At 42.9% G+C, this 21665-nt stretch overlaps 1 protein-coding gene across 1 annotated transcript in view; it reads left to right on the top strand.

Annotated features, from left to right (window-relative positions):
* Positions 1-575: 575 nt before the first annotated feature.
* The window catches only part of SUCLG2 (succinate-CoA ligase GDP-forming subunit beta), a 309494-nt gene continuing 288404 nt past the window's right edge, over positions 576-21665 (top strand). The window contains exon 1 of the mRNA XM_068112925.2: positions 576-877. Coding sequence (XP_067969026.2) covers positions 824-877 — 54 coding nt within the window. The 5' untranslated portion in view covers positions 576-823. The remainder of the gene's footprint in view (positions 878-21665) is intronic.

The raw sequence follows: 21665 nt of genomic DNA, 5'->3' as shown, positions 1-21665 counted from the left end.
TTGCTTCCTTTATTGGCAAAACAAGTCGTGCGCATAGCACCGCACTACAGTGTCCCTGTTTGCACATTTTGGCATTATAAACAAAGGATTCAGACACCCCACACCACGCATTCACACACACACATCACATATACAAACACGCACACACAAACACACACAACACGCACACACACACACCACACACCACACATACCACACACACACACAATATAAACACACACAACATAAACACACACCACATACACAAACACCATACACACACGCACACACAAACACACACACACACACACACACACACACACACACACACACACACACACACACACACACACACACACACACACACAAACCACACACACACACACACACACACACACACACACACACACACAAACCACACCACACACAAACAACACTGACACACAGTTTAAAAAAATGTTATTTCGTACTTGAATAATTACCCCTACATGAAACTCTAGATGCCCTCCCCCAAACCTCAACCTCCAATGGTTTGACCACAATAAAAATAGCAAAAGGAATGAACAATAAATAACATCAAAACATCTACAACTTTTCTTTCGGAACAGGGACTCAATATTACTGTTTTTAATTAACTTTTGTTTGAAAGGCTTTGAGGAGCTTTTAAAAATGGTTATTGTAAACGCGGTACCGTAAACCGATAACCTTCGGGTGGATGAACGTGAAATTTTTTACTTTTTTTTGAGCCGTTGTTTTGTTTCATTTACATGAAAACTTGAAAACAAGATCAGAGTGTGCTTGAACCGCGGAGGCGGAGGCGGAGCTATCTGGGTGACGTCACAACATGGCTGCGCCTGGTGTTCGGGGAGCTGGACGGTGGTTATTGGCTGTGAAGCAGGTCAGGAACTGTGCAACTCCACGTGTCATTCTTTGTCTCTTATCATATAACGCATCTCTTTGTTTTGCTTCACTCAATGCACGTAAATACATATATATCGTGCGCACAAGGTGCAGTGTGTAACACGTGTACCATATAATGGTTAGTACACGCAGTGTACAGCTTAATACAGCAGTGGTTGCTACGCATACAGTCCTTACAATGTGTACTATAGTGAATGTTGTACTGTGCTGTGCTGTGCTGGTTACTATGTCACATGTGCAGTACTCACAGCGTGTACAGTGCTGTTACTATGTACAGTGCTGGTTACTATGTGCAGTACGCATGGCGTGTACAGTGCTTTTACTATGTACAGTGCTGGTTACTATGTTCAGTGCGCATGGCGTGTACAGTGCTTTTACTATGTACAGTGCTGGTTACTATGTGCAGTACGCATGGTGTGTACTGTACTGGTTACTATGTGCAGTACTCATGGCGTGTATAGTCCTGGTTACTATGTGCAGTACGCATGACGTGTACAGTGCTGGTTATTATGTGCAGTGCTCATTGCGTGTACAGTGCTCTTACGATGTACAGTGCTGGTTACTATGTGCAGTACTCACGGTGTGTACAGTGCTGTTACTATGTACAGTGCTGGTTACTAATTGCGGTGCTCATGGTGTGTACGGTGCTGGTTACTATGTACAGTGCTGGTTACTAATTGCGGTGCTCATGGTGTGTACGGTGCTGGTAACTATGTACAGTGCTTACGGTGTATACAGTCCTGATTGTAGTTTGTACATTGTGTACCATACTGCTTGGTATTTGTAGTGCAGGACGTGTACAGTATTGATTTTCACTTGTATTGTGTACCTGTATAGTATCATACTGTTTGCTACTTAGTGTGTACAATGTGACAGTGTCATTGTACATACAGCGCACATGTGTGCAATTTATAAGGTAATGTACACAATGTACAAGTTGGTATATTATGTACTCTACTGATTGATATGTTCAGTACTGGTTGGTAATGCAGTTCTCACATGTACAAAGTTTTCCTTATTGATTGGTACCAACAGTGTAGTATCAAATTTTGAGGTACCAGGGCCCTGCAAAAATTTGTCGGCTGTGAGGGCATCACCTGATCTTATCGACCCTCACATCAAGTTTTAACATGACACTAACCATTTGAGTCCCCAAAATGAGTGATAAATGAAATGCACACATTTAACACACACACACACACACACACACACACACACACACACACACACACACACACACACACACACACACACACACACACACACACACACACACACACACACACGCTTAATTGTACAGTATTGGTTGTTCCCCCTAAAGTTAAATATAAATAATCTATATAATAATAGCATAAGGACTCGACTTTGTTATCCCTTTTACGCCGCACCCAGTGACCCGATGCCCACGGCACCAATGGATTTACGATCTACGAACCGCGCTCTTTGTTTATCACGTACAGCCAGACTCGAAAAATCTGAATTAGCCGACGTTGGGGCCCAAAAAGCATCCGATTAACTGCCGATACGACGCCATCTTACGACGCCATCCTATTGGCGTCTGCTGGGTGAAGGCGAAGCAAGCCGTCCGCTGATTGGACAGGCGAAGGTGAAAGCAAGCTGTCCACTGAGTGGACAATCCAGAGCATGCATTTGTGCCGGTGTCGGCGATCGTTGTTCATATACGCACTCTTCATTCTCATCTTTCTTCCTAACTCTTACTCGGACAAGCAAATCCCCTATGCCATCCATAATGGTACACTCTATCCATACACCACATCCTCCCTTCCGTGGATGTTCCACGGGTTTCGGCTAGTTTAAAGATTGCTGTAAATGATGTTAATTTCACAACATCCCATATTCAACTTTATTGAAATTGCAAACCTCAAACATAGTTTCTCCACCTAAAGCAAGAACCTTAACCCGTAAGCAATTGACTAGTTTCCCGACTGCATGGATCATCAGCTGGGCACCGTTCTTCCTCGAGGTTTCGATCCTTTCAGCCCAGGACCTCTCCAAACGGCGGATCCACAACCTCGATCATGGATCCACATCAATAGATGGTACATCAGTAGATCTACAACCTCAGTTGCGTCCAGGCACTCAGTCAACCCATCAATGCAACATCACTTATTCTAACTTTACTCGCAATAGGATTTAATGTGTTATCATATATTTATAACTTTCCTTACACACTCGATAATATCATTAAATCATTCACATCTTACCTTAAATATACCATATCTACCAACCAGCATGACCACACCACCGACCTCTCGATCAAACTGTATTTCGAATGTTCAAACTGTCACTGTAAACGGTTTTTTTTGCATGCATGTTTTTTGCAAGTTTCAAATTGAATTTAATTTAATTTAATTGTAATTCAAACTGACACACACACACACACACACACACACACACACACACACACACACACACACACACACACACACACACACACACACACACACCTTTTAATAAAAGGTAACCGTTTTGGACAAAACGATGTATTTTAAGAAATATAATTTTTTATTTATTTATTTAGTGCCATGTTCTAACGGTTGATAGGATGGCCTACTCACACTCGCCTGTAAATTGTCTAGTCTGGGCCCACGGATGTTACGTTAAGCTGGGTGTCCTGTCTTGTATCATTATTTGTTTTGTTGGTTTCTTTCTTGGAATTGGCAAAAGAGGATAAAGCTTTGGTGCCAGATAAACATCCGAGAGTATTGATGGAGATGGCAGAGCAGATAAGCATGATGTTCATATGCAGGATATAACGTCCTGCCTATCTGCTCTGCCAACACGAGTCCGTGTCGGTGATTAATTAGCAGACTACCTTTGCTCGTACAATGGGAGAGCCATTCTTCACAAGAACAGCCACATCATTGATCCACCCAGACTTCAACTAGTCGTAGGCATCCAGACTTCTCCAAGCCGTCATGTCTTCCACGGTGTAAATAAACACAAGATAATTCATGAAATATGGGCATAAAATGGTTGGAAAGTTTGTCTCGCTTCTGGACCTTGTTGTATTCAGCAATTAATCTTGTAGTACAGGCATTTTACGAAAAATAGCTGTGCAACCGCACACAAATTGCAACAAAAACAAACTCAACGAATTTTGATTCCTGGATATGTCTTCTATCACATGAAAAAAGTCTTAAGGAATCGTCTGGGGGGAAAATTATGAAAATCATCAATGATTGGCAAAAGAGGACCCCTACCAAAAACCCCTACCAAAAACGGATTTTTTTTTTTTGCCACAAATCAGTGTAATTGCATGGTTGTTCAAATGACTTATTAGTATATACAACAACAACAGGCATTTTAAGGTCATTTTCCCTGCTAGAGCGGGGGTTAGCCTTGCGGTCCCCATGACAATGTTCTCCATTTTGCCCTATTTTCTGCATCTCCCCTTGTTAACCCCCTTGCCTGCATTTCTTCTTCCACCATCTTTAGCCAAGTCTTTCTCGGTCTTCCCCGTCCTCTACTTCCTTCTACATTAATTTCCATCACTCTTCTCAACCAGTCACTTTCATCCTTCCTCAACACATGACCAAACCATCTCAACCTGTTCCTCTTCACAGCATCCATCACAGGCTTAATGTTTGGTGAAGAGGATTTAAATCAATGAAGAATTCAAGTTTATAAATAAATTCAGAACTTGACGTCGTCATCGTCATCGTCATCATCATCATCATCATCATCATCATCATCATCATCATCATCATCATCATCTCCATCTCCATCTCCACCACCAGGCATCTGTGGCGAGTTCGTGCAGCCAGATCCCCTGCAGTTTCCACAAGCTAGAGTACACTCGATGTTATTTTTCTTGCATGCGCATCTCAGGGTGCTGCAGTCAGCCTGACAGTTACACCTGATCACCTGCAGCAGTTTTTCAGGACCAGGAGCTAGGGCTGTCTGGAATGGCACAAGCCCCTCGTCACACTCCTGCCACCCCCACTCAGTCGGACGAAGTCCATCTGCTGATCCCTTCCATTCTTGAACTTGCAGGTACACACACAGGCTGTGGTACATTGCTGCTCCTGCTGTTGGTGGAAACATCTGTGGTTGAACGGGAGATGAGCTTGAAGCCACCTTCTCACAGAAGCGCTGATGACGGAGGAAGTCCAAGGTGTCAGTGGGTTTTCCATTGTAGAGGATCACCAATGCTTTTGCTCTTGCATCTGCGACATCTAGCTTGGAAGCAAAAGGTGTGTCAAACACCTTGGCCTGGTCACGGAATGCGCTGCTTGCTTTGAATCGCTTAAGAGACTCTCCCTTTCCGATTCCATGGAGGCGAGATGTTGTGTCGCATCCAAGAACTGCATGTATAAAGAGCACGTGCTTGCATATGTCTGGACCAAGTAGTTGTTTTGTAGCTTTGATGTTCCAAATGTGAGGCTTCTTTCTGTTCTTTTTTGGCTCAGGACAAAAGAAGATGTCATGGGATTCCAGACTTGCATGGTAGATGAGGAGGTCTGTGTCATCACCAACTAGCTCAGTGTTGGTGGCAGCAGCAGATTGCACGGCCTTCTGCACAATCAGGAGGTCAGCATCCCCTGAAGCATGGTGCGTCTCACAGTTTTTTTTCTGCAGCTCTTCACTCAGCATGAAAATGAATCGCTGCTTATTCTGTTTGTTTGCAAGGAACTGCTCCTTCTTCATTGTAAGAGGCATGTCAGCTGCAAATGTCACAGTTGCGCCAGAATTTCCTTTCGATCGTCTCTGGTGTGTCATGTCCTTTGTGTTGGTGCTCTCATAACCATCAAACACGACAATGGCATTTCCATACCTCTTCGTCACATATTCCGTGTACTGGTGACAGATGTCTTTGTATGTTGCTCCGCGAGACCATGGGATGCGTTGACGAAGTGCCCCTCCATCCAAGACATACTGGGTGTCATCATCTGGGATAATTGCAGGAACATCAGATCCGAGGAGATCCCTGATGGCACCAGCAAGGGCTGGCTTGTGTGCTTCTCTGAGAAAAAGAGAGGAATCAAAGAGTGCTGGTGGATAGCTGCATAGTTCATGCTTGAAGGCTGACTCTAGTTCATCAGCTTTTTGCACAACTGTAATTAGTCTCTGGAAGAGAAGCTGTGGGTCAACCTGGACTTGATCACTATCAATCTTGACAGACGACTTCATGCCGAATGTGACTGCTTGGTCTTTCTTCTTGAAGGTGTACTCAGCTGTTGTTCTTTCATCCATTGACCTTAATATCGATTCCCCAACCGACTGAGCTGAATCGACGTTAACAGTTGGGTGGGCATGGACTCCAGTGGCAATGCTTCGCAGACTTGAGTCATTGCTGAATGGATTTCGCTCTTGTAGACACTCGAGAACTGACAGAGTGTCCTTCCAGTCACGGGCTTGTCTTGCTGTGGTCATGTCCTTGTTTTGTTCGCCGGTGTTGTAGTTCACCCCTGTGAGCTCCTGCATTGCCTGGTTTACTTCTGCACAGGCAGGCATCGAAAGCAGCCACAGCAGGCTTTGTTGCTCCGTCATTCCTCAACCACGTGTGAGCCCTCTGCTGGTCTTCAGACTTCTCATCAAGTCCTGCTCAATGATCAGGTCAGAAGAAAGCCCTGCCCACAGGCGATCGCTTCGTCGAATCATGTGGAACCCCTCTTCAAAACGTTGCTGGACATCAGGGTGTTGAGCCTTGAGGTCAGACATCTGCTGCAGATACAACCTGGCTGATTTGGTATACAGATTGTGACCCAAGGATGCTAGATAAGGCAGCATGTCTTGGATGGCCTGTAGATGTAATGCCCAGTTTCCAGTACGCTCTGCAGTGATGTATTTGTGTAGGATGTCTATCATGTCTGTGTACTGAAGCCAGAGCGCAGAATTTCTGGATGACATCTTTGCTGATTCAGCATACTTCTGAAGGCGGTCTTTGAATTTTTCCAGGACATCAGACAGGCAAACTTCTTCAGCAGACATAGTCCCTTCCATAAGTTTCTTATAGAGGGAACAAGCTTCCTCCAGTTCCGGATTCTTGATTATGCCTGCAGACGGGTCATTTTGTTGTCTTGCAGCAGGTTTGGCAAAGTCAGGATCTTCATTCTCATTGCTAACTGATCTGTCAGGTTTGTGTGGCAGAGGGGCATCAAACACATCTGCCAGCATCAGAGCATTCAGGGTTGCGTCAACTATGGAGTGTGCACGGACTGCTCGGGAAATGGCCTTGCCACTCAGCATATGAATCACTGCATTTTTGGCGTAGATCAACTCCATCAGTTCTTGTAGCCCGGTTGAAGCCATCAGGTGTCCGATGCATCCGAGAAAGCTCATTTCCGTATGGAAGCCTCCCAAACGCAGGACTACTCCTTTCAGATCACTTCCCATCGGCTCAGAGTTGATGATCACGAGAGCCCTCCACCAGAGCGGCTGATCAAAGGTGATGATTGGGGTGACACCATGACGTCATGCATGCTCACTGATGAAAATCAGGGTCTAATATATGCATGTGCTGTCGCTGGAATTCATGTCTGTCATTGGTAGAAACATGACATCTGCCTTGCCAGGGTGGGCACCACGACGTACGAACTGCATCATACCTGACCATGCAGGTCTGGGTGTACCAAACAGGATTGATGTCTTCCACAGGATGTCAAGATTCTCACATGAGTTCTGGACCTTTAGATTGAAGAGCATAAATAAGATGAGAAGCAGATTCCCCACTGCTAAAAAAAAAAAACCTACATAGATGCATTATGCATTATTCTTATCTTGTTGTCCCAAAATGACCTCGATGGTGACCTCGTAGAGTTTCTGTGACCTTATATCACCAAAATAAGATCAGAATTTGATTCCTCGACCCCAAAAACCCATAAAAAGTGGTATTACTCATGATTGTTTTGCTTTTGATTTTTTAAATAACAATTGTCATTAAGATGGATAGCGGCCATATTGGATTTTGCCGATTTGAGAACTTCCCCCCAGAGGATCTCTTAAGACTTTTTTTAGGGTCAAAGAGGATATATTCAGGGACACAAAACAAGTGAGTGACTTTTTGTTGCAATTATAGTGAGGTCTTAAATACAAAATGCCTGTACTATTGGTCTGTGTTACCTATAACCTGTATTGTTATGATGTCACCCCTTAGACCTTGTCCAACGTATCGTCATATCCAAGGTTTGATCCCTATTATTTGGCCATGAAAACACACGAAGGACAATAATTCAACCGATCTGAACGTGGGTGTTTATTATTATTTATTTTTTTAACTTTTGCGGGGCTAAACTCCACCTCAGATTCTAAGGTTTGCCTCAGATGGATTGAGGTCCCGGAGCGCCGCTCCGGAGCACTCCCGCAGGACTGATTGGAACCTCATGTGCAGTATTGGTTGGTGCACCTTCAGTTGCATAAGTATTCAAACCTACTCGAGCACTTATTCAGGTAGAGCATGAGAATTTGCTTTCACCTTTCAGAACGTGTCCTATTTATTTATTTATTTTATCCTTACAACACCACCTGGCTTGAACACAGTATACTTCACACCTCTGTGCTTATCTTCATAAGCTTTGTTGGAATTTTTTTAACTCTATTTTGTACCATCTCCTATCTGTAGAAAGAAGGGGTCTTAGTTGTTCCTGCAATGTCTAACTTGGTCTTCATATGACATTGTTGAAGCAATAGAAATGCTTCAATTCTAGTAGAACTATGTGGATCAGTACATCTGCACACAGCTAAGAAATTGCGTACAGAGTTAACAACTGTGTGGTATGTAATTGTGGCAGTTTGCACAACTTCATTTAATACCTTTATTAAAACTTCCAATTTCATCATTGCCTCCAGGGTGGTAGATGGCAGAATTTGAATATTTTGAAATACCTCTTTCAGTAAGAGAAGTAGTAAACTCACAATAATCCAATTGTAGTCCGTGATCAATAATTATTTCGTCTGGAAATCCTTCTCGACTAAAAACAGAGGTGAGGAACTCTATGACAATTTCAGTAGTGGCAGATTGAGTGAATGTAACTTCAGGCCCTTTACTGTGATTTAGTAAATAAGAGTTCTGGCAAATCTGCTGTCATGGGAAGCATATAGTCTGACAATACCTAATCTCAACTAAACTTACTCCATGTGGAAGTGGAACTATGTGCATAGGACCATTATGTATGACAAGTAGCAGTTTTATTGTTCATCTGACAAACGTAACAGTTTTAAATAGCATCTTGAACCTGGGTGTTAATTTTTGGCCCCCAAAGCAACCGTCTCATTTGCTGGTTCGTGTGAACAATGCGTTGATGTTCGGCATGTCCAATGTCAATCGGTCTCGTCGCAAGGGAATTGGTGATAACAACCCGTTCATGAAATACGACGTCATTGTGTATTTGCAACTTGTCACAAATCGGGAGGTACGGTTTGGTTTCACAGTGTCCTCGATCATTTTAGATTGGGACGGGCAACTGTTTTGAATGTACCATTTCATTTGTACTTGAGTGGGGCCAGTGACAATCGCTTTATCTAACTCGTGATGAGAAAGGCAAGCGTCTTGTAGCAAGACTTCACAGAAACAGTCAACATCATCGTCTACATCAGTGCTGTCGTCGGTCACAATATCAGCCGTATCGGCAGGGAATGGACATAAGGCATTCTGCTTTATTCTGCAACTTTCTTTAGTCAATTCAAGTTGTTGGTAAGTGGCTTTTACATCAGTTTTGGAGGAAACAGTAGAACCTTGTAGTTCACTCGGTAGTTCGGCAATGTTCGGTCTGGGGTTTTCCTCAACTACTGTGGAGTAGTGAACCTTTCTAAGATCAATGTAAACACACACGGCATTGTTGGTTTTCCATGCAACTACTACTGGCAATATCCATTCAGAAGCTTCAACAAGCTCTATAACATCCTGTTCCTGAAGACGCTTTAGATCTTTAGTTATTTACTTTCGAACAGTAAATGGAAGGGGGCGTGGCTTCTTTTGGATGTGGACAGCATTCGGGTTCAGCCTGATTTTGTCAGTACCCTTTATCAATGCCAAGTCATCTGATAATAGAGCAGGGAATTTGGCTTGTATTTCATTTTGTGTACCAGTAGGAGGAGATTGAAATATGTACTTGTGATTGGGAGTTTCCTGTTTAACACCGCTGCTTGTAGGTACATCTGAGTACATGTAAGTGTTTTACTGTGGATTTTGATACCCAAATTCAGAACGAGATCTTTTACCTAGCAGGGTAAAACCTTTTTCACAACATTAAGCGCCTTTGGGCTTCTTGAAAAGCGCTATACAAAATAAATGAATTATTATTATTATTATTATATGTAGCTTTAACACTATATATCCTGGTATTTGACAGTAGACTCAAAACAGCCCAGCACATCAATATTGTCCTGTTCCTCGGGATTAAAATCCTCCAAGGAAACAGATAGCCGAATGAGCCGAGGCGTTCAGTCAAAAATGACGGTGTTCTTTACACATGAGGGAAAGGAGAATGATGAACTTACCTTCACGGGTCCCACCGGACGTCTTCGAACCTGCGATAATCAACTCAAACTGACACGGATTCAAAATGTACAAAAATACCGGCTTTATTGAAGAAATTCCAGCAACAAAGAATGCACGATAAAAATAAGATTCCTAAATGGGACGTCCCCATACAGACCCGTATACACACAAAAGGAAAAATAAAGGTGAAAATAAAGCGTGTAATTGTGACTTGGCTCTGGTCCCCTTGATCGTCCAGAATCGTCATAGGCCCTCCGTCCTCACGCGGCAAAACATCCTGCCGTGCAGCCCGCGAGCTGAAACCGGGCCTCCATTGGGCAGTCCGCTCAATCCTGGATCCGTGCGCAAAGTGAGCAGGCCATGCCTGCTCGGTCGCTCCAGCCGCGCTTGTCCTCACGATCGTCGATACCTCCAATGTCCCCGGCGCAAGAGCGCTATAAAATGTTCACGTGGTCATCAAGATGGCCCTCACGCAAGAGCACAACCGCGACTGCACAGCACCAATGTTCCAACGCAAGTGATAGTAACCCTCAACCGTTCGCTATAAAAGTCCCGAAGCAGAGAGAAAGCCAAGAGAGATATAAAATGCCGACTGCACGCGATCAAATCCAGAAGCAGAGAGAGAAAATGTCGGCCCTCCAACTCCTTTGTACTCAAGGCTCTGACATCATCCGACGCCACCCATGCCTGCTCCTATCAGCCAGTCCCTCTCTTCGTTGCTCGACAATCCTAACCCATCACTGCTGTCTGGGGCATGGCCTCACGGACCTGCATGCTTGATGTGATCACCCATCGGTGATATCCTCGTTGGTGCTCCAAGTCCTGTTTCCGATTAGCTTTTATTTAGTGTCGTTTAATGCGCTATTGCCTGGCTTTGTGTGTGTGCTGCATTATCATAAGGAACAGAGGAAAAATAACAAAGGCAGTTACATACAGGGGATTCATTACCCATAATCCTTAACTAATTAACATAACCCCACCCCTCTCATGGGGACACTTATACGCGCTTACACGACATCCGGTCTAAACGAATTTCCTACTTATGATACATGGGGTTTCTTCTTCTTCACAACAGTCGGAGCACACTACCTGCATATACAATTCTACCTGGACTAAGGTAATCATTGCCTACCCCCCACAAACGTAACAATATTATCACCATTGTAATTGTAGGACTAATGTGCCCTGCCATGGTTGTAAAGCATCATCGAGGAAATGTTTGGTGTAACGTTGCTCATTCATCAGTGGAGCATCAGAAGCAGAGTCAACAACATTATTTGCTTTAATGTAATTTATGAAAATTTTGGGTCAGTCACTTCATTCTTCAGTGGGTGTGTAGTGTAGACAACAATAACTTAATGTTGTTCTTCTTCACCTGTGTACACCCATACAGTACATGAGCATTGGCACACTGCAGCAAAATATCCAATCTTGTGGCAGGATGTACATTCCTTGTCTGTTGCTAGACAGTCCATGAATTGGCAAGATGGGAGGCAGATCCACATTAGTAGCATTAATAGTAATCCCTCGATTTATACGGACATTCAATATCCGGAAAATTTGCTGCAACGGAAATGAGTAATTGGGAATTACATTTCGACATACGGAAGTAAGAATCGCTATAATGGAAATGTTGCATCTCAATATGAATATATTTTAGAAGAAATAAAAAAATACATATAAATGCATGGTATTTGTGTTCATTTACTTTAAGTGCATATTTTACTTTGCCGTTTGTCGCTTTTTTAATACAATTCCCCCTTTCTTCATTTATGCTTATGGTCGGCGGTCTGTGTGATTTACGCTCCTTATTTTTCACACTTGTACAAGACTATAAAGTGCAAAAACCCTTGCGAGATGTCTCAAACCATTTCTCTAGTGCTTGCGGTCGCAGGAGTCCAAAGAGAGCCGCAGGAGTCCAAAGAGAGCCGCAGGAGTCCAAGGAGAGCCGCAGGAGTCCAAGGAGAGCCGCAGGAGTCCAAGGAGAGCCGCAGGAGTCCAAGGAGAGCCGCAGGAGTCCAAGGAGAGCCGCAGGAGTCCAGGGAGATCCGCAGGAGTCCGAGGAGAGCCGCAGGAGTCCAAGGAGAGCCGCAGGAGTCCAAGGAGAGCCGCAGGAGTCCAAGGAGAGCCGCAGGAGTGCAAGGAGAGCCGCAGGAGTGCAAGGAGAGCCGCAGGAGTGCAAGGAGAGCCGCAGGAGTGCAAAGAGAGCCGCAGGAGTGCAAAGAGAGCCGCAGGAGTGCAAAGAGCCGCAGGAGTGCATCGAGCCCATAAAGCAATTGCTTTATAGGTTAAACTACTTGATGTATTGAGGAGGTTTGATGAGGGTGAAAAACTGAGTGACTTCGTGGAAGAGCTCAGCCTTGTTTCCTCCACACTGGGTGCAATAAAAGACAAAATAAGATGGCTTTGCTCACTGCTCAACAAGTAACAGCACTGGGTGCCAATACGTTATCATGGCTTATAAGCAGACAACCTTGTATGCATATTTCTCCAAGAAAGATGATGTGGCTGGTACTTCCTGGGATGCAGCCACCAAGCCTGCTACTCATCAGCCCGCTACCTCCAAGCCTGTCACACTTTAGTCAGCTACCTCTTCAGAGGATGTGGATGACCCTGCTCCTCTTAAGCCTGCCACCCCTCGGCCCATCACCTCTTCAAATGATGTGGACGAGCCTGCCACACATCAGTCTTAAGACACAAGTATTTTAATAGTTTGCTGCATTAATATGTGTAATTTTTTACATCGTTGAGTTAAGATGTTGTTCCATAGGAATCTATCTCCACTTATATAATGGGATAATTAAATTCGATATTTGGAAATTCACCCAACGGAAAGATTTTGCGGAACGTAACCCTTCTGTATATCGAGGGATTGCTGTACATGTAGTAGTAGATATATGTGAATTCAGAGGAGCACTGGAGTGAAGTTGCAAACGTTTATCAGTTTGTTTTGGGCACTTAGTAGAGCTGTTGTGTGGGCACTTAGTAGAACAGTGAGGCTGTAGAGTTATTGAGGCTGTAGAGTTATTGAGGCTGTAAAGTCTGTAATATTCCACCGAATGATGTGGTTTAGTTTCACAATCCATCGACTTGGCTTCTTTTTTCGTGGTCTCAACATCATGTGCAATTTCAATATCCCGAAGCATGGTTAAACTGATTTCCATTAGAAGTCGTTCTCGTGATTGGCAGCAATTGTTTTTTTCATCTAATTTGTCCCAAATCATCTCGTCCGCTATTGCAGCAAATTTGTGTGCAACACAGTAATTTAGGCGGCAATGGACTCTTAGTCGTGCTGTGCCGCTGTCTAAATCTATACCTCTCTGCTACAATGTTTATAGCAAGGCGGAAAAGTTGTTCATTTGCAGTCTACGTTTTTACGTTTTTACGTTTTTATTATTGTCACCTTGAATGTCTGACAAAGTATAGAAAATTATCTGACCTTCTGCAACAAGTGAATGGAGTAGAATAGCTCGTTTCCACTGCAGCTTGCTCCTTGGAAGCTTGCAGCAAGAATGTAGTTCTCGAACAGACAGTGCCACTGCAGCCACGGCAACTACGGCCTTCCTAGAGTCAATTTGAATGGAACCGGTGCAGCTAATTCAGCAGGTGCCATCGTAGAAATGAAGCAGAATTTGTAGGCAGTTTATCCTTGTCACCGAAGAATTGTATTGAAGTATGAAGACATCAAGAGAAACCCCATAGATCCATTCAACATGAAGATGAACGTTTCTGAGTCACGTGATGCAATGTATTACATTTTTGATTCCATTACAATGCGGCCAGACACCACACCTGGTGATTACAGCATGTATCCTATTGACTCATAACTGACAAAGTACTCATTTTTTCGTTTCTCTTGTTGGTTTTCATGAGATGCATCATTCTCATACAACGGCAACTCCACTAACATGTATGTGTGACTACACGTGTTCAAGCTCCTCCCGGATTCCGTTTAGAACTACAGTAAAAATTCTTTCTTTTACAACATCTAAGGCTCGAGGAGGATCTACAACACAACTCATGCACACACGTGCAGACAAATGCACACCGGCCTTTACTTCAGACAAACATACCCACTGAGCTTGGGGAAGTTTCATAACTTCCGGGGACGCTCTGGGTGATGCCATCTTTATGACGTCTCTTTCCTCTCTGCTCCGCATTGCCGTATCAAATGCCTTGATCAATTCCATATGCGATGCCTTCGTAAGATTCTTGGCATCACCTGGCGAGACAGAATACCTAACACCTCAATCCTACACTGCTGTTGTATCTGAGGAATTGAGTATTTCCTGATGCAAGCCCAGCTTCGCTGGTCAGGACGCCTCACATGCATGGAAGGCCATAGAATTCCCAGAGCGCTTTTATATGGCCAACTTAAATTTGGTAAACGGTCACATGGTGGACAAAGGAAGTCCAATAAGGACATTCTTAAGTCTACATGCAAGTCTTGTGCCAGTGCAGTTGTCACCTGGGAACATCAGCCCACAAACAGGTAAGTTTGGTGTAACATTTGAGATGCCACTGAGTCTGGTTCATCTCGGCCTGGTTTTAAATTCAGACATTTTAGAGACGTCTGGTCTTGAAGGAATTATTATTTTGCATGCATCTTGTGGCTGCTGTTGGCTGCTTAGCCTGGTGTTGGCTTAGCGGTTAGGGTGCCAGCTTGGGATCCTAGGATCCTGGGTTCGAATCCCGGTCGATCGCTGAATTAACACCAGGGGGGTTGACTCAATGACTCAGCCTGTCATCCTTCCGAGTTCGGCAAATTGAGTACCAGCTTGCTGGGATGAATGATCACGGTGTGTACCCCGGTTTAGAATAGGTGCACCGTATCCCTGCGCATCGTAAGAGGCGACCAAGGGTTGGCGTCAGGAAGGGCATCCGGTCATAAAAAACATTGCCTCAAACAGGGAACCATGATTGTCATGGGGCCCGCAAGGCTAACCCCTCCTCTAGCGGGGAAAATGGCCTTAAAACGATCATTCATTCATTCATTCATCTTGTGGCTGCAGGTTGCATCATTGCTGAGAGCGCAGCTGTGTCACTGATGAGTTCCCCCTGTTTCCAGTCGCCTGGTACTCATTTTGCCGACCTTGGAAGGATGACATGCTGAGTCAACCCACCTGGTGTTATTTGACAGCACAACAGGGGCTCGATTTAAAGACCCTAAGATCTTAAGCGAAACAACTTAAACGTTAAACCAACACCAGGCTGTCTTGAAGGAATGAGTATTGATCTTAAATGTTTGTATTTTACACGTTTTAAAGACAAGCACGTTCCTTTCGTGTTCTAAAGTCTGTTTGCCTTTTTCCAACTAAAAATCAATTGCTCAGCATTTGTCCGTCTTCATTCTAATTTCATCTCTCTCTGCCTTCATTGGATTTGTCTCAGTTCATCCATATAAATCTTTTTGGAGCCATATATTATCTACACAAATATAACAGTTTTGACCTCCAGTTTTATAATGAATACAAAGATACAAAAAGCATGCACAACTTTCCAGATGAATATAATGGAATAGTCAGAGTAATGTTCCAAGTTGTGTTTAGAAAGTTACTCAATATGTCCTTCTCTCTCTTTCAATGAATGTTAGGTTTTTTTTTTGTTACAGCGTAGCACATAGGGCAATGCCGTCTGGAACAGCGGTTCTCTGTCCGTAGGTATGTATGGCCCTTCCGCCGGCATTTTGCGGGTTTATTTACTGTAAAATTCGTTTTCTCTGCAACCGCGTTGGTCCAATTGACACAATTTTCACCATAGAAGCGCCTTCTCATGTAGAACGTTTTAATGATAATTATGACGTCAGACGTCACGTGATATGTGCGCCATCTTGGAAAAAAAACAAAAAAAGATTGCACCTCTATATCTCTGAAACCACTCTATGGAAAAAATTGAAAGGTGGCTCATTGCAACGTACTCCCCATGGGGAATAAATCGACAAGCAGAATGCTTAATCCGATCAGTATGAAATTGCTTGTGTGATCGAGGGATAAATTGGTGGAGAAAAAAAAAAATTGATGATGTCTGTCATCAATCACATGTTTCGGCAGCCATATTTTTACGGCCTAGCCCGTAGAGCAATACTGTCTGGAACAATGTTGTATTTGCATGTATGTCTTTCACAAACATCCACTAATCAGAGCTGAGGATCTGGTCACATGACAGGGGGACAGCAGATCCTCCACTCAGCAGATCCAAGCTCGGCTATGCCGTTGTTAGACTATTGGTCTTGTTTTTTTTAAACTCAACTGGACTATGTCCAGCTGAGTTTTTGTCGACACCCAGTGTCCGTCGTCTGTCTGTCTGTCTGTCTGTCTGTCGTCTGTAAACAATTCGACGTCTATGCTCTAAAAGTCACAAATATTGATTATATTTGATGAAACTTGTTATGCAGCATCTTTAAGACATAAACTAGTTTGGGATTGCATTTGGGCGTTGCACGCCCAAAAATGGGCGCGGCAGGGCGGCCATATTGAAAAATCAATTTTTGTCAATCGGGTACTTCCTAATGTAGCTAGAAGGCTGAAACTTGGTGTGTAGACAGTATGTAACAAACCTCAACACATATATTACGGGTTTTGACGATGTCCGAAAAATGACCTCGTCGTGACCTATGACATGACTTGACCCATAAACATCAGTTTGGACGACGTCCAAGCTCTAAAAGTCACAAATACTGATCAAATTTGATCAAACCTTCAACGTTACTGTACCTCTTTAGCACATATAAACTATATCGTTTGTGGTTCTATTATGCATATTCTAACCATATTGATATAGACCAGTTGAGTTCAGGTTCCCTGGAACCTCTAGTTTAAGTGGTGAAGCCGCTTCAATATTTGGCTATGTCCATCCGTTAAAACTGAAGAATAAGAACCTTTCTAAACCCACCGTGTTTCATTCTAAAGGGTTCTAAAGGGTAATTATAAGGGGTTCCAAAGGGTGATTCTAAGGGATTCTTAAGGGTAATTATAATGAGTTCTAAAGGAAATTCTAAAGAGTTTTAGATGGTTCTAAAGGGCAATTCTAATGGGTTTCATTCGTTTCTAGGCTTTGCCTATTTCATATTAAAAATGCCAAACTGAACTGTTTCCTCTGGGCACGGGTGCAATTTTTCTTTTTCTTTGAAAGAGCTGTTTGTGAGTCACTTGATTTAACATTCCCTGACAAATGGATTGGCTGTGGTGGACCTATTGCTTAGCCCCCAAGATCCATGGACTTGACTCCGTGATGTTTTTATTTTTGTGGGGTTTCATCAACGACAGAGTTAATGGCATCTGCTATGATTTTTATTATTATCATTTACTTTTATTATGATTTTATTATTAATTATATTATTATGATTATATTATTTATGATTATGATGTGATTTATGATTTTATTATTTTATGATTACTATTTTATTTTGATTTTATTATTATTGTCATTTTTGGATGAGCTATGAGATTGCATTGCTTATGCTGCTTAGGGCATATCCTGTGCCATTTGGACAAATGATGTGGGCAATTATCAGTCTGCATACGTGTTTTGAAACAAGCCTGGTGTTGGCTTAGTAGTTAGGGTGCCGGCTTGGGATCCTAGCATCCTGGGTTCGAATCCCGGTCAACACCAGGGGGGTTGACTCAGCCTGTCATCCTTCCGAGGTCGGCAAATTGAGTACCAGTTCACTGGTAATTCCCTGTGTGTCGCAAGACGCGACAAACAGGGTTGGCGGCAGGAAGGGCATCCGGCCATAAAACATTGCTTCAAAAAGGGGACCACGGTGCCTGAAAAAGGCCAACCCCTGCTCTGCGGGGAAAAATGGCCTTTAAAGGTGGTTCTTTCTTTCTATACGTGTTTTGAAAGAGATGGACATGTTGAGTCCCAAATATAATTTATACCATCACTCTGACTTCCATATTCATCCGGAAAGTTGCATGTGGTTTTTGTATTCATTAAAAAGGTAACTATTTAAGGGACACCCTGTATGAAGATATACTGTCGGACCCTGCTATTCGTGGATTCTGCACATTCGTGGGTGATAAAATGCGACCTGTTTCTCTATTCGCGGCCGTGTTCTGTGAATACGGGTTTTTCAGGGGCATTGAAACAATGCCGCGGCATACATTCACGGGATTTTCATTGAACTTCCCGGATTATCGTTGACATTCGCGGGATTTGCCTTGCTATTTGCGGAGCTTTCATTGACTTTCACCGATTAATCGTCGACATTCGCGGATTTTGCCTCACCATTCGAGGCTTGGGCCTCTCTATTCGCGGATTTTCGTGACTCGGGAACCTATCCCCCCCTTTTTCCATTGAAACAATGCCCCACTATTCGCGGCTTCACTATTCGCGGATTTTCAGGAATAGCAGGGTCTGAGGGTGTGTATATATACAGTCACGTGAAAAAGTAAGTACACCCCATGGAAAGTTTTGACTTTTTCAACATATTTCAACATACAGCTATTTGATCTTCATTTCAACAATATTGACAGATAAAGGTGATATATTATAACAAATATCATGAAACATTTACATTTTGTAGTCAATTGTATAATTTAAATAAACATAAATGCAAATTTTGCATGTGGAAAAAGTAAGCACACCCTTGGCTCTAATAGGTGGTATTGCCCCCTTTGGCAGAAACAACCTCAAGTAGGCGTTTCTTATAACTGTCTACCAGTCTCTGACATCGACTGGGAGAAATTTTTGCCCACTCCTCCATGCAGAATTCTTTCAGCTGTGCGATGTTTCAGGGGTTTCTTGCATGCACAGCTCGTTTCAAATCCCCCCCACAACATCTCGATGGGATTTCAATCCAGACTTTGACTTGGCCATTCCAGAACCCTCCATTTCTTTCTTTTCAGTCATTCCTTGGTAGATTTACTGGTATGTTTAGGGTCATTGTCATGTTGCAAGGTCCACCTTCGGTTGAGCTTCAACTTTCCGACAGATGGCCTCACATTATCCTCAAGCACCCTCTGGTACAATGAAGAATTCATCGTGGGTTCTATGATGGTGAGCTGCCCAGGCCCCGGTGCAGCAAAGCTGCCCCAAACCATAATATTTCCACCACCATGCTTCACAGTTGGTATCAAGTTCTTGTGGTCAAATGCTGTCTTTGGTTTTCGCCAAACATGTCTTCTGGTACTGTGGCCAAATAGCTCTACCTTTGACTCATCTGTCCAGAGCACATTGTTCCAGAAGTGCTGCTCTTTGCCTAGGTGTTCATTGGCAAACTTTAGTCTTGCCCTGATGTTCTTTCTGGACAGCAAAGGTTTCCTCCTGGCACACCTCCCATGTAGATCAAATTTGTGTAGCCTCTTTCTAATGGTTGACTCGTGCACTTTGACATCAACAGTGGCAAGAGCTACCTGTGGGTCCCGTGATGACATTCTGGGGTTCTTGGAGACTTCTTTCAGCATCTTGCGGTCTGCTCTCAGGCTGAACTTGCTGGGGTGGCCTGGCCTGAACAAGTTGGCAGTTGTTTGGAATCTTCTCCACTTGTAGATGATCTTCCAGACAGTCGAATGATTGATTTCAAATTGTTTGGAGATCTTTTTAAATCCCTTCCCAGACTCGTAGCCATCTATAACCTTCTTTCTGAAGGCCTCAGATAGCTCTTTTGATCTAGGCATGGTGACTCCGCACACTTCAACAACAAAGAGCAAACCAAACTAAAAGTCAGGTTTAAATAAGGCAGATTCCTCCAAGATCCTCTCTAATGATGTTCTAATCATTTGCACCTGAGCTGGTGCACCTGATTCTAATTTTAGGTATTTGAAGTAGTGATAAATGTCGGGGTGTACTTACTTTTTCGACATGCAAAATTTGCATTTATGTATATTTAAATTATACAATGGACTACAGAATGTAAATGTTTCATGATATTTGTTATATTATACCACCTTTATCTATCAATATTATTGAAATGAAGATCAAATAGCTGTATGTTGAAATATGTTGAAAAAGTCAAAAACTTGACATGGGGTGTACTTACTTTTTCACGTGACTATATATATATATATATATATATATATATATATATATATATATATATATATATATATATATATATATATATATATATATATATACATATATACATATATATACACACACATACACACACACACACACACACACATACAGTATATATATATCTATCAATTTGTGGGGTTTCCTGTATATTCCCCGGGCTAATATATATATTCCCCGGGTTACGAACAAGTTCCGTTTTTAAGTCTGTCTGCAAGTCGAATTTGTATGTAAGTCGGAACAGTTACGTACGGTTCACATCTAGCGTCAATCGGTCGAATGTTTGTCTTCGTATATAGTATATATTTTCCCTAAAACATCTATAGGTATAAAAAACATTAAAGAAACATTTCTTAAACTGTTTAGATAGAAAAGAAAAGATAATGATTAAATTAAAGGTTAACACCGTCTTACTCTCGTTCCAATTGATGTCTTGCAAACCTTGAAACGATCATACCTTGATATATCTCTCCGAGATGATGGGCCTGGTGCTGGAGAGGATGGACCTGGTGCTGGTCATCTTTCTTAAAGTAAACATCAAGGGTGGCTTGAACAGAGCTTTTCTCATATTTCTCATCTACCGCTCCCCTTATTATATACTTTGTGTGTCTGGTTGATTTTTTTTCTGTGTGATAAATGTTAGCTCTTTCACCAGCCTCAATTCTGTATACAACCACAAAAACCAAAAAAAAAAAGCAACTTGTTTTTTTTAAATAATAGGCTTTACGGAGGTCGGTACGTAAGTACGGGCGTTCGTAAGTCGGGCGTTCATAACCCGGGGACTGCCTGTATATATATATTTTGTCAATTGAATGACTTGCTTCCAACACTTATTTTTTTTTTTTGTATTCTGAATCGAGGCTCGTGAAAGAGCTAACATTTACTTCACAAACAAATCAACCAGACAAACAAAATATATAAAAAGTGGGAGCGGAAAACAAGATGGGGAGAGAAGGGGAAGCACACAAACACAACATTTGAGAGCAGGGAGATGTGTGGAAGGGAGAGGGCTTGGGGGGAGGAGGCGTGGGAAGGGGGGAGAAGTATAAAACACAAGGACACCAAGGACTTCCAGGACAGAAGTTGGTATTTCAAAAAAGTGGAATTGGGGTGAAATTAGCGGGGGTAGAAAAGATCAAGGTTTTTGATGGGGGAAGATAAGAGATGGTGGTGAACAGCTGTTTTAAAGACCTGGAGGGTGGAGTGGGATTGAAGAGAGTGAGGGAGCTTGTTCCAGAGGCGGGAGAAAAGAGGAATGAAGGAGTGAAGGTGAGCAGAGAGT

Source organism: Myxine glutinosa, chromosome 4 (assembly GCF_964187855.1).
Source record: "Myxine glutinosa chromosome 4, kmMyxGlut1.1, whole genome shotgun sequence".
Classification (NCBI taxonomy): domain Eukaryota; kingdom Metazoa; phylum Chordata; class Myxini; order Myxiniformes; family Myxinidae; genus Myxine; species Myxine glutinosa.
This window is presented reverse-complemented; position numbering and strand designations above follow the sequence as displayed.